At 43.9% G+C, this 10,666-nt stretch overlaps 1 protein-coding gene across 1 annotated transcript in view; it reads right to left on the bottom strand.

Annotated features, from left to right (window-relative positions):
* Positions 1 to 9,387: 9,387 nt before the first annotated feature.
* Positions 9,388 to 10,666, bottom strand: part of LOC124553731 (basic salivary proline-rich protein 3-like) — a 59,339-nt gene continuing 58,060 nt past the window's right edge. The window contains exon 3 of the mRNA XM_047127690.1: positions 9,388 to 9,569. Coding sequence (XP_046983646.1) covers positions 9,388 to 9,569 — 182 coding nt within the window. The remainder of the gene's footprint in view (positions 9,570 to 10,666) is intronic.

The raw sequence follows: 10,666 nt of genomic DNA, 5'->3' as shown, positions 1-10,666 counted from the left end.
GTGCTTGAATAGCCTTATATTTTCCTCCGCTATCCATTCTTGCTTAGCCATTTTCCACCTTCTGTCAATCTCATTTTTTAAAGTACTATATTCCCTTTCTCCGCCTCATTTGCTACGTTTTTATGTTTTCTTATTTCATCAAATAAATTCATTGTCTGCTATTTTCATTATTTTATCTTCCTAAGCTACCCGTTCTTCTTCTGTGGTATTCCTGTCCCCTCTTTCTGTCAATCGTCATCTGATGTTTCACTTAAAACCCTCAGCAGCTTCTGGTTTCAATTGGTCCCTGCCCCATCTTCTTATTTTCCTAACTGTTCGCAATCTCCTCAGTTTTAATCTGCAGGTCATAAGCAATAAGTTCTAGTCAGAGTCCACATCAGCCATGGAAATGTTTTGCAGTTTAACATATGGTTTCGAAATACATTTCTTATCATTATATAGTATATCTGGAACTTTCCAGTGTCTTCAAGTCTCTTTCAAGTATACAAGCCTTCTTTCATGATCCTACACCAAGTACTAATAAAGATTAAATTTGCTGTGCTGAGAATTCTACCAGACGGATTCCTTTTTATTCTTGTCTTCCAATTCAAGTTCTGCTACTACTTTCTTTTTTCTGTTATAGGTTTCCGGTTACACATTAGAATGAAATATCTGAACTAAACGATTTATTTTTATCTCATCATGTATTCATTTGCTATCTTCCCCATCCAAGAAGCTAGAAGTCATATTAACTTGTTCTACTGTGCTGGATGTTGTCTTCGTGTCCTGGTTCCTACTCACAATTTCATTCCTACACGCTCGGTGTATGAACAGACTTCAACGTCAAAGCTGTTTGGACGTACTATAACTTATTTTCGTCTTATATCTTCCAAACGTCATTTTAGTGCGTCTGTTTTATATGTTTTCTATCTACCACTGGAAATTTCTCTTATTTTTTGATCATTGTTTTAGTACAAATTCTTCTATGACAGCGCGAATTTGATGTCGTATGGTTGGGCCAGTTGTCTATTTACTCATTCTCTCAATAACTAATGTGGTTCTTTATTAAACAAGACTTTGTTTCCTCTCGTCATCTTTGCCATCTGGTTGCAGCTGCTACAGTTCATTCCACAGATAACATTTTGTTAATTGGATGTTCTGAGCTTATGTCTCAATCTTCCCTCAGGAGTTTTTTCGGAAATATTTTTACGAAGCTGTTGTCTTCATGTAGGCGTCTATTTAATATAATTCTTCTTCTCGGTATAGCGTTAACCAATGTTCGTTTCCCTTCAATTTCTTTTAGTATTAGTGCATTGGATTTTCTTCTAGCCCAAGATATCTTCGCCGTATACACAACTCTACTGTATCTACTTTGTTACTTTTTCAGGTTCTTCAGAATCCACCCTTCGAAAACATAGATGAAATGCTCAAAGAATATATTATGAATCCCTTTCTTGCTGGTATGAAAGATGGTTTTTAACACATTCTCATATGTTTGTAGGATTGTTTGGGCATCGTAATTCTCCTCTTAATATCCATCACATTTCAGGCGTTGTCCGTTATCGTGCTTTACTAGCAAACATATTAATTTACCTCGATTATAATTTAAATTTTTATCTCAATGTTTACATTTATTTGTTCGAGTTATCTACCAAGTCATCCATGTTTGCATTGATATTCAGTTTGTGGTTTCCAAGGCATCTGTAATATCGAGTTTTCTTCTAATTATTAGATTATTTTGGTTTTTATTTAATGTACATTTATGCTAATTAGCTTCAACTAAGTCTCAACGAATCATTTACTTCAACAAGAACTCTGACATTCAAGTTCTAAACAGCTACTCTTGAGGTTGTTGCAGTGTATAGTGCCCTTCTTCATTTTGTGTTTCTTTGGAAAGACAGAAGAGATAAAGAGCGGACATCGTGTTGTCAACGCCGACGTCATAGAGAGAAATATGAGGAAAACATTGAGCTTGGCCATATTTGAAATGGTTTAAAGAACAACGAAAATTGCAAATCAGTGTAATAAACCGGAAATTTTTAGTGGAAGTGGAGTCGCTGTTAGATCTTAGCACGATTACACACTTCCTCCAGACCCCGTCTGTATTCCAGGAATTCGAAATTCATCTGCGTGATTCATCACTTCTCTTTCTGTCTCTCCTGCTGTCTTGCGAGACAATTGTAAACGTGATGTTCCTTGGGGTCAGTACCTCGCAACATATATTGTTCCCTTTCGGTTGGTGACCTGTTTCACTTGATCAAGAAACACTTGTAATTAAAATGGACTTGGATGAGTATGCTTACAACTTAAATTATAACATTTATGTACATTAGTTTCAGAAGCGTTGTTACTTCATACGACGTTGTGTTGCAGTGAACAGTAAAAAAACTGAATAATTTTTAAGTGCGTAACATTCTGTTTCGTTTATTTTGCTACTGTGGGTATATCGTAAAACCTATAAATGTATTTTCTTTCTGTGTCAAAGGAATAATGGACCATCTCGCAATCAACTTTACTCCCAAGCAGTATTCAAATCGTTCTTTCACCTATTCATTGGTCACTTATAGTCACGAGACATAGTTTTTTTAAAAAAACTTTTTTTCAGGCCATATCGAATGAAATACCCGGATGGTTGCTTTTTCAGAATCTGAATAATTTTGATTTCGCTAGAGATGCATTAATAAACATTGCTGATATGAGACAGTTACATATTACAAATCAAATCCATGGCAGACATCTAAACCGACCAATGAATGGAAAAACTAAATTTTTGGTAGTAAGTAACACTGGAGTTCTTCATAGGTACCACAGTTTCTTCTTCTTTTTTGCAAAGAGTTTCCTATTGTTCGCCTGTACTATCCCTTACTCTGGACAATAAATTCACAGTTCTTTAAATTAATTACACTCCTGGAAATTGAAATAAGAACACCGTGAATTCATTGTCCCAGGAAGGGGAAACTTTATTGACACATTCCTGGGGTCAGATACATCACATGATCACACTGACAGAACCACAGGCACATAGACACAGGCAACAGAGCATGCACAATGTCGGCACTAGTACAGTGTATATCCACCTTTCGCAGCAATGCAGGCTGCTATTCTCCCATGGAGACGATCGTAGAGATGCTGGATGTAGTCCTGTGGAACGGCTTGCCATGCCATTTCCACCTGGCGCCTCAGTTGGACCAGCGTTCGTGCTGGACGTGCAGACCGCGTGAGACGACGCTTCATCCAGTCCCAAACATGCTCAATGGGGGACAGATCCGGAGATCTTGCTGGCCAGGGTAGTTGACTTACACCTTCTAGAGCACGTTGGGTGGCACAGGATACATGCGGACGTGCATTGTCCTGTTGGAACAGCAAGTTCCCTTGCCGGTCTAGGAATGGTAGAGCGATGGGTTCGATGACGGTTTGGATGTACCGTGCACTATTCAGTGTCCCCTCGACGATCACCAGTGGTGTACGGCCAGTGTAGGAGATCGCTCCCCACACCATGATGCCGGGTGTTGGCCCTGTGTGCCTCGGTCATATGCAGTCCTGATTGTGGCGCTCACCTGCACGGCTCCAAACACGCATACGACCATCATTGGCACCAAGGCAGAAGCGACTCTCATCGCTGAAGACGACACGTCTCCATTCGTCCCTCCATTCACGCCTGTCGCGACACCACTGGAGGCGGGCTGCACGATGTTGCGGCGTGAGCGGAAGACGGCCTAACGGTGTGCGGGACCGTAGCCCAGCTTCATGGAGACGGTTGCGAATGGTCCTCGCCGATACCCCTAATTTGCTGGGAAGTGGCGGTGCGGTCCCCTACGGCACTGCGTAGGATCCTACGGTCTTGGCGTGCATCCGTGCGTCGCTGCGGTCCGGTCCCAGGTCGACGGGCACGTGCACCTTCCGCCGACCACTGGCGACAACATCGATGTACTGTGGAGACCTCACGCCCCACGTGTTGAGCAATTCGGCGGTACGTCCACCCGGCCTCCCGCATGCCCACTATACGCCCTCGCTCAAAGTCCGTCAACTGCACATACGGTTCACGTCCACGCTGTCGCGGCATGCTACCAGTGTTAAAGACTGCGATGGAGCTCCGTATGCCACGGCAAACTGGCTGACACTGACGGCGGCGGTGCACAAATGCTGCGCAGCTAGCGCCATTCGACGGCCAACACCGCGGTTCCTGGTGTGTCCGCTGTGCCGTGCGTGTGATCATTGCTTGTACAGCCCTCTCGCAGTGTCCGGAGCAAGTATGGTGGGTCTGACACACCGGTGTCAATGTGTTCTTTTTTCCATTTCCAGGAGTGTATTTTTACGTATGCATTTCTATTGTAGTGCCGTAAACCACTTCTTTCTCTACTCCGTATTACATTTGATTATACTCATCCAGTAATTTTATCATGCATCTAATGTATACCATAATTCTTATGTTATTTTCCATTACATATCACACGCTTTACTTGAGAGGCAACTCTGAAAGACTGCTCTAGAAGTCTTAGCAGTGCCCATATGTGAACATTATTAAGTCTACTTCCATAGCAACTGACTCTCCTCGGACGTAGAAATATCACTGAAATCTAGCAGGTGAATCTCGTTTCCAGCTACCAAAGATGTCTATCCTCTAAACTAATCGCTGACAAGTATTGGGAGCTGAAAGCTAGATGCAGATTCCTATGTGCTTTCACGTTCATAAAAAATGAATTGGGGATATTTCCATGGTGAGTATTACACCCTTGACATCATTTTCCAAATCAAAAAATTAAAAAATAGAAATAAATAAAATTTTCTCGTCGGATCGAGAATAACTCCGTAACTATTTTTTTTTTTTTTTGTACGACAAGTGCAAGTAGAGCGGTTCATCCTTTACGAGGGAGCCCATGTGTTAATGTTTCAACTTCTTAACGTGATTGCACTCGTCACGAAAAAATAAACATTGCAAATAAATCACAGTTTTAATAATTATGAGTTTAAAGCAAAGACCTTAGCTATAGTTTAGAAGATTCGCTGCGCTAGAAATTCAGCGCAGTTCTGTATGTTTAAATTGTTAGTCTGATGCAGCAGAAATAGCCTCAGTACTGAGTTTTACTTCTCAGGACAGCAATACAGTACCTACAGTGTGTGTGTGTGGGGGGGGGGGGGGGGGGGGGGGTTGACGGTGGGGTTCTAGGATAGCTGTCCTCCTTGCGTCAAGGGTTTGTGGGAGCGGTTTGTAGGGAGGATTATGCTTCCACAGCAAATCACGTACAAACTTAGAGAAATGAGGGATCTGTCTAGGGACACTATCCATTTAATTATTTGTTGCTGAAGATATTCATCCATGGGACGTACCTTAGGGGACAAACGTTAAATAGGCTGGAATCCATATTACCGTCAGAACGAAGCACATAAACATTTTGGATTCGTCTCTTCAAATGGCTCTGATCACTACGGGACTTAACATCTGGGGTCATCAGTCCCCTATAACTTAGAACTACTCAAACCTAAGCAACCGAAGGGCATCACACACAACCATGTCGGAGGCAGGATTCGAACCTGTGACCGTAGCAGTCGCGTAGTTCCGGACTGAAGCCCTTAGAACCGTTCGGCCACAGCAGCCGGCTTAATTCGTCTCTTTGAATCTGCATAAGTGCAAGTCCGCGTGCAGTGTGACAAGATACTGAGGTGTATTTGTCCATCTAAAGACAGGTCACCACACACCGGGGATGAAAAATAACAAAATTCCAGTTATTGTCTGTGTACTTTGTAATAAGAAGAGAACATGATTAAACTTGCAGGTGATTTCGGGGCATACAGTGAGCGAAATGTAATACACATTTCTGTCATCTGTGTCAACGGAGACAATGCGATTAGGTATCGAGTCGTGTCATGCTTGCATAAGAGATATGGCTATGAAATTCCGTGATGCTCAGATCTATGACAGACCTCATCCGTGGCTAGCGAGTAGAAGTGTGCCAGCCCCTCTGAAATCAATGACCTGATGGTTTCAGAAGTTGAGTTATCTGGAGAACGAGCCGAGCATTGCAGCGTTTGAACAGGCTCTTTTAGAAGTACAGTAGGTAAGGACAGCAAAGACAAAATGCGATTTTGTGTTGTATTATTGACATATAACGCCACAGGGACATCCAAGGTAGATTCAGCCACTGCCCTCAACACGACAGAGATGTAACGCCTGCTATCCAACAAACAAGTTGTGTACCAAGTGGCACCACATACCATCACACCACGTTCTGAACCAGTATGAAATAACGAATATATTTCACTTGCACCCTGTAGTGTAAAATGTGCCTCGTCGCTCCATAGAACATTGATCGGCTACACGTCGTCAACTTTTACCTGTGCCAGAAACCGAAGAGCAAATCCCTAACGTTGCTGCGGATCACGAAAATTCAGTTGCTGCATCGTCTGGATCTTTTACGTTTACCAGTGTAGGATAGACCGCCAAAATGTCCGTACTGTTGACCAAGGCATTGACATTTCACGCGACACTGCACGAGCGCTAGCAACATCCGGGGCACATGCTTCATAGTCAGTTACAGGAACAGCAACTTCGTCAGTAACTTCCACCGGGACAGGACGTCTTCCCGTTCCAGGTATTTCACCAAGTTCACCCACGTTTTCGAATTTCATTGTCGCCTTATTTGAAGCGTATACTGACATCGGGTCTTTCCTCTGACTTTTCAGTCGGCGATACTCTTTCAATGCAGTACTGTAATTGCTGTCGTTCACACAAAACAGTTTCACTAATAGCGCACGCCCTGTCTTGTCGATAGCAACACTGTTCCCTCACGCTATGGCTTGTCAGATGACAGCGTGAATATCATACCGATAATACAATCAGCGTACAGCGCCAGATTTACAACTGGTGGCCAAAATTGGAACTAATTTTTTTCCAGAGTAACGCACTAATGCCTAAGAATATTACCAAGTTTCGCTCCCATACGACAATTACAGTCCACACTGAACATCCGAGAGTAGTTACACTTTAATTGTAACCAGCCAGAATTTGTGCAGATCCACTGAAATGCTGACCACTTGCACATCCAAGCATGCTGTAAGCTTTATGCCAATTTGACGGTTACAGGATGCCGTCTTCTTGGTGTAGCAATTGTAATGTACAGTGCTATCGATTGTGTTAACGTTTACACACTCTTTTAAGCAATTACAACACCTTTATAGTTTGTTAAGGCTCTCCTACAGTTTACCTGTGCTGCAACCGGCACTTGTCCGGAATAGGATGAACCTTCTTTGATACGCATTACAGTGTAAATACTGGAGTGCCCATCGTAAGTGTCGCACCCTGTAAAGAGTGCTGTGGAATAATGGTTGGCAGACACGTCTTCTACTAGTCATTAGCATACTGTTGCAGTAAGTACATCAACGTTGACATCTGGTGACATGCGTCATATAAACATAATATTCCTTTTATCGCACACATTGTTTATAAACAATGAGCAAGGTGGCGTAGTGGTTAGCACACTGGACTCGCATTCGGGAGGACGACGGTTCAAACTCGCGTCCCGCAATCTTGATTTAGGTTTCCCGTGATTTCCCTAAATCCCTTCGGGCAAATGCCGGGATGGTTCCTTCGAAAGGGCACAGCTGATTTCCCTCCCCCTCTCCTAATCCGATGGGACCGGTGACTTCACTGATTTCCCCCCCGCCGGCTGCGGTGGCCAAGCGGCTCTAGGCGTTTCTGGTGGAACCGCGCTACTGCTACGGTCCCAGTTTCGAATCCTGCCTCGGGCATGGATGTGTGTGATGTCATTAGGTTGGTTAGGTTTAAGTAGATCTAAGTTCTAGGGGACTGGTAACGTCATATGTTGAGTCCCATAGTGCTCAGAGCCATTTGAACTTTTTTTTTTTTTTTTTTTTTTTTTTTTTTTTTTTTTTTTTTTTTTTTTGTAACGACACAACGACACACCATACTTGCTCAGGAGAATGAAACAGAGAAATTAGTGATGTTGGCCGCTGGGGACTGGAGCGAAGTCGACGTTCAATACTTCCCCAGATATGTCGATTGGTTGAGGTCGGGACTCTCATAATGCTAGTCCATTTCATGAATGTTAAGGTGCAAAAACCACTATTACACAGATGCTGCTTTATCAGAGGGTGAATTGCCACGCAAATACAATGGTGGTCTCATAACTCTTCCTCTACTGTACGTGGTCAGAATGGCCTTCTGCAACTGGCGTTTTCTTAAGTACAATGAGGGGACCCCATCTTAACCACGAAAAATGCTCTCATACCGTAACACATCATGCTCCATGCTTCCCCTTTGGCACTACAACGACGTCAGGAAACGTTCTCCAAGCATTCGGCATCTCCACATCTCCAAACCCTTCATAGAGCACAGCATTATTCATTACCCCATATCACTCGTTTACAGTCATTCACTGTCCAGTAGCTTCGCTCTTTACACCATCTTAATCGTCGTTTACCACTGGATACAGGAATGTGTGGCTTATAAGGTGCTGCTCCACCACTCTACCGCATTCTTTTCAATTCTCTGCACACAGTCACTGTGCTAGATGGACTGCTGATGATACTTTGGAACTCACGATTCATTCCTTCCGCCGATTCCATGTTATTTTTAGGGACACTCTTGGCAACACTCGACGGTTCCTGTCCATCAGTAAATGAGGTCTGCATGGTCTCGGTTTAACTATGGTTGTTCCTTCAAATTTACACTTCATAACTCGAATTAGTCGGCGATGTAAAAGCTGAATTGTCACTAATGGAGCAATTACTCAGGTGACATCCAATGACTAGTTCATTTGCGACGTCTCAGACCAAACCACTCTGCTGTTACAGCTTCTCTGCTGTCAATGCAATAATTCCTGTCTCCTTTTATACAGACGGGTCCACCTCATGCCACATCTAGTGGTCAATTCTGCATTACGTAGAGGTGTCCGGACACTTTCGTTCAGATGACATACTTTCTGCAGCAGCAGCGGTAGCCAGCAGTCACTGATTATACATGGCAGGCAACACGTAGGTGGGGCGCTTAGGAGAATCTAACAAGCTCCTAAGAATATTCTGAACTTTCATGCTCTGTTCCCGGAACGTAACAGTAAAATGTGTCATAATTCTAAAATACGGTAAGGGTAAGAGTAAGATGTTCTCCAAATAGTGCAAAAAAATAAATTATTTCCAGTGCTCTTGTACCAATTAAGTTACGAGGACTGAACATTGATTCATCAAAACGTGTGTGTATGTCTGTGTGTGCCCTTTTCATTTAGGAGGCGAGCGAGCGCGGGCGGCTAGTAGGGTAGGGTGCGGTTATTCGAATATTTTTACATTGGACGATCTTTTCAATTATATACCGAGCGATGGTCGTAAATCTAGAAAAGCGAGGCGAGCATTTCGCAGCGCTGGCGATTTATTCATTTGTCGGGCGAGCAATGGGAGCTATTTGTTGTAGAGCGAGGCGGTGGCGTCCGCACGGAAACCGCATTTCACCGGCTGGCGGCCGGCTGCGGCTGCGGCTGGCAGCGAGACAAGGGCGGCGCACCTGTCACCCGGCGGAGGCGGAGGTGGAGGTGGAGGCGGAGGCGGAGGGACCTGCGACTTGGCGACGCCACGCCGCCACCCTTAAATCACACTAGCCCCACCGCGCTGCGCCGCACCGCGCTCTTTGCTAAAGCGGAAAAAAATAACGCCGCAGCAATCACACGCCGCTGTTCGAGGGGCCGGCCCTTTTGTGAAAAACACTTTACCGTGACGTCCTAGAGCCGACCAGCGTTCCTCCGTAGTAATCAGTGGCCGGGAATACCCAACTTATATTACTTAGCGGACTCGTATGAAAACCTGAAATGGAAATTTTAGGCGGTTGTGTTGCTAACACATCTTCTTCAGAGCCGACAACGTCTGGTCCCATGTACAGTGTTCCCTCCTAAAAGTCGTCGAGTACATTTTCTCTCGTTTTTCGGCAGATATCTGCAATTTCGTGTCCGCATTGAGTACCTGGGGTCGATCCACAGAAACGCTGCTCATCACGTCTTTAATACGACGCTCAGTGTACATGGCAGCGTGAGTCTGTTTCCCGTTACGAAAAAAAGAGATATTTAAAAACGTAATTTTACTTGCCCAGTCGACAGAGAGGTCTCATATTAGCTTAGTGTATAGTCGTTCTACCGATATCTGTTAACAGGACCAGTGAAACATGAGAAACACTGTGAGGTCACATGTTAACCTGCTGTGGTAGTCGTTTTACCGATAAGTGTTAACAAGGACAATAAAACACGAAGAATAAACAATGCACCACCAGCGACTGAGTAGCGCTGGTGCACGACTGCAGCAGACAACGAGAGCCAAGGCGGTGCTGTCTCCGCTGGAGTGCTGGTTATTCGTCGTGTTTCAATGCCCCTGTTAACACCTATTGGTAAAACGAATATCGAACTGTATTAATCTGGGACCGCCTACTGAATGAGCACACAAAATTCTTCTTATTACAGCCACTTTGCTCTTAATGTAGAACAAACAGACGTCTTCCATCGACACTAAGCATCGCATGAAAGACGTCATGAGCAGTATTTGTTTCTGCCCACTCCAGCTACTCATTGAAAACAGAAAACTGCAAGCATCTGCCTAAATAGCAGAGGAAATGCGTTTTGCAACTCTTGGGAGAGACGCTTAGTATACTACAAGGGTAATCCCAACAGTAAGGACTCCTACTTTTTTATAGCTA

The sequence above is a fragment of the Schistocerca americana genome, chromosome 1, assembly GCF_021461395.2.
Source record: "Schistocerca americana isolate TAMUIC-IGC-003095 chromosome 1, iqSchAmer2.1, whole genome shotgun sequence".
NCBI lineage: Eukaryota > Metazoa > Arthropoda > Insecta > Orthoptera > Acrididae > Schistocerca > Schistocerca americana.
Note: the sequence above shows the minus strand (reverse complement) of the source record. Positions and strands in the feature narration are given on the sequence as shown.